The sequence below is a fragment of the Mandrillus leucophaeus genome, unplaced genomic scaffold, assembly GCF_000951045.1.
Source record: "Mandrillus leucophaeus isolate KB7577 unplaced genomic scaffold, Mleu.le_1.0 Scaffold213, whole genome shotgun sequence".
NCBI classification, from domain to species: domain Eukaryota; kingdom Metazoa; phylum Chordata; class Mammalia; order Primates; family Cercopithecidae; genus Mandrillus; species Mandrillus leucophaeus.
In genome coordinates, this window is record NW_012102177.1 from 228,098 (window position 1) to 231,427 (window position 3,330).

The window sequence follows — 3,330 nt, forward strand, 5'->3', positions numbered from 1 at the left end:
GCCATTCTCCTGCCTCAGCCTCCTGAGTAGCTGGGACTACAGGTGCCCACCACCACACCCGGCTAATTAGATGGTATTATTAACATTATGCAGACACAAGTGTTCCCCTGAAGGCAGTAGGAAGTTTAGGAAATTGTTCTATAAAGGTGGGACTTGGGAGCAGTTTCAGACTTTCCATGTTCTTCAGCAGTCCCTCCCCAAGGCCTCCAAATAAACCTGCATTCTAAGAAAAGTCAGAGACCTGTTCTGCAGCTTCAAAGTAAATGCCCAAACTCAAAACAGCCCTGCCCCATGAGACTGCTGCTCTATCACTCTCAAGGCCCTGAGTGATCTGACCCCTCCTCAGTCACCTCATACTGTACTTCCCCATCCCTCTGGAGTCCCAGCAGAAGTGAGGGGTGACTGCTCCCCCACCCACACATAGCCAGCACCTTGCCATCCTCTGCATTACCCTCTCCCACTTCAGTCCTTTGTGTGGCCAAGTCCTGCTCCTCCTGCAGGTTCTCTGCAGTCCTCACTCCCCAGGAGGGAATGGGAGCAGGGTAGGGTGAGGAGCAGCCATCAGGCCATTGAAAAACACAAACCACACAACCTGTCCCAAGCACAGTTAATAGCCTCATCTTTTTTCCCCCTGTATAGTGTACATAGAGCAACCAGCTCTGCCCTGTTTTCTGGGACTTTCCTGGTTTTATAATTAAAAATATCCAAACAAAGTTCAGTCCTGGGGTATGATTCTAGACTGTCTGCAGAATGCTTAGTAGCAGAATTGTGGGGAAGAAAAAGAGGAGGGAGAGAAGGAAGGAGACGAGAGAAGGGGAGAGGAGGATCATTTTAGGAAGGCACAGGTTACAGGGCCAGCACACAACAGGCTGGTGAAGCATGGGGAAGGAATGAACTGGCCTGTCTGGCGTTGGCACAGTTGTCTCCGATGTACAATCGTTCAACTTATGAGTTCTTGAGTTTGCAGTGTCATGAACGCAAATGCATTCAGTAGGAACCATACTTTGAATTTTGAACTTAGACCATTTCCCAGGCTGGCAATACATAGTATGATGCACTACATTATAAAATATGGGTCAGATGATTTTGCACAACTTTAGATTAATGTAAGTGTTCTGAGTCTGCTTAAGGTAGGCTAGGCCAGGCTTTGATGCTCAGTAGGTTTGGAGTATTAAATGTAATTTTCGTTTACAGTATTTTTAACTTATTATGGGCTTACAGGAACCTGGCCCCCATCATAAATCAAGGAGCACCTGTTTTGGTTGTGGCAGCATATCTGTCCTCACACAACCCCTGTGGGTCTTGACCCCCATCCCAGATCCCAGGGCCTCTGCCTCAGACTGACCCTTGCACCTCTTCCCACCTGCAGTCGTGATTGCTGTTGTGGTCATCGTCCTAGTCTGCCTCCTCTTCGTCTTGCTGCACTACATGTACCGGCACAAGGGCACGTACCACACCAATGAGGCCAAGGGCACGGAGTTTGCTGAGAGTGCAGATGCAGCCCTGCAGGGCGACCCTGCCCTCCAAGATGCTGGTGACAATAGCAGAAAGGAGTACTTTATTTGAGGGACAACAGACTTCACTTCCCTGAATGCCTCCTCCAGCTCCATCGGGAAAAACATACCCCATCGCCCAGCAGCACCCCTACTGATACCACCAGGCGGAAAGAGAGACAGCACTTGCTCCTTCCCGAGATAGGCACCTGAAAACACTAGGTACCTGCCCAGGGAGGAACGGAGGAGGACTCGCGCTGCAAGAGGCCTCTCCCAGGGACCCAGGGAGGCGGTGGCCACCCCAGAGGTCACCTTTTGCTTCGCGGAGGTGGGAGAAAATCTGGGCACACGGGGCCCCCTGGGTAGTGCAGGACGGTATCAGCTCACTGGCAAGAAAGTCCTTGTTGAGGGAGAGGGGGTGCCGGGGTACCCGGGGGCTGGGGAAGCAAGGAAATAAGTCATCTGTGTGCTGACTGGGGATAATGGCATCAAATGTCAGTCCTTGACATTTGGGGGGAACAGCAGGTGCCGGAGCTAAAAGGTACCTTTGTCTCCCATTGATCCAGCTCAAAACGATTGGAAATAAATTTGAAATGTAACCGAGCATTCAGAGTCCAACAGTATTACTGTAGTTGTCTGGGGAAAGATAAACGCCACCCAGGGCTTGCTTTTCACCTGTGCAATGTTATGTTCTCTGACGGGGCCTGGACAGTTCGTTTCTGGCTCCTGTCCGGGCCAGTTCTCAGAGAGCACAGCCAGTACAGGCGGCTCCCAAGCCTGCCAAGGGAGGAAGGACAGTGAGCAGCTTTCCTTTCCCTACAGGAGCACCAGCTGCATGAAACAAAAGGAAGGGTGAAATGTCCCTCTAGAAATAGCCTGTCCCAGCAGCCAGGGCACCGGCTGAAGTGTTGATTTTCCAAGGTGCAGTATTAGAACAAATGGACCTGATCCAAAAATATGAGTGAATCTCGTCCTTCCAGTCACAGTGACTATGATACCCCCATGGTGCACAGCTCTACTCCCTGGCTTTGGGTCCCAGCTCCCCTTTCCTGGTCCCAGGACCTTGAACAACTTGGTTGACCCCTCTGGCCTCCGTGTTCTCCTCCCTTATGTGGAAATGTTGCTGATAATGGCACCTCTGTTGTGCTTGACTCCAAGCGTTGAGGGTCAAGTGCTCAGACCTCCCTATCTTCCAGCGTCAACAACTGCGTGCAGCGGTAAACAAACATTCCACGTTGCACTACTTCTGCACACTTCCTAAGGAGTAGCCATAATTCAAAATAACAGAGTAACAGAAAGAGATGAACTGGTTAACCAACCCCTTCCAGGCGAGTTTTTCCAAGATTCCCAACAGCTCAGCTGTCACTCCAAGGACCAGCAGCTGTGAGGTTAAAGACTGCACGCCAGGTGCTGGGGTCACCTAGGTACTCCCTGGGGCTGCGGCTTCTTGAGGCTGCACCATCTCCACCTAGGGGTTGGCAGCAAGGTCCCAAAGATCTCTCTGGGAGGATTATGGGGATGCGAGCTCAGTGGGAGGTCCACCTGCCAGAGGAGCTGGCAGTCCTGGGGCCGTGGTGGGGGAGATGAGCTGGGAGCTCACAGAAGCAGCGACGGCAGAAGCCTGGTCCAAAAGTGAGAACTTTCCCTGGTCACCCAAGCTCGCAGGCCTTCATCTACGAAACAAAGGGCTTGACTGTATCTGCATGGCCAACACTGATCTTCAGAACAGCAGCGTGGCAAAGATGGCAATAAACAATCCCAACAAATATGCGCAACTCAGTTTAGAAGACGATGTATCGTGCAAAGTGAAAGCAGTGCAGGTTCCTCAGCGTCTTCA

At 51.5% G+C, this 3,330-nt stretch overlaps 1 protein-coding gene across 1 annotated transcript in view; it reads left to right on the top strand.

Annotated features, from left to right (window-relative positions):
- Positions 1-2,099, top strand: part of GYPC (glycophorin C (Gerbich blood group)) — a 21,182-nt gene extending 19,083 nt beyond the window's left edge. Inside the window, exon 9 of the mRNA XM_011980505.1 lies at positions 1,370-2,099. Within this exon, the coding sequence (XP_011835895.1) occupies positions 1,370-1,566 (197 nt within the window). The 3' untranslated portion in view covers positions 1,567-2,099. The remainder of the gene's footprint in view (positions 1-1,369) is intronic.
- Positions 2,100-3,330: the final 1,231 nt, after the last annotated feature.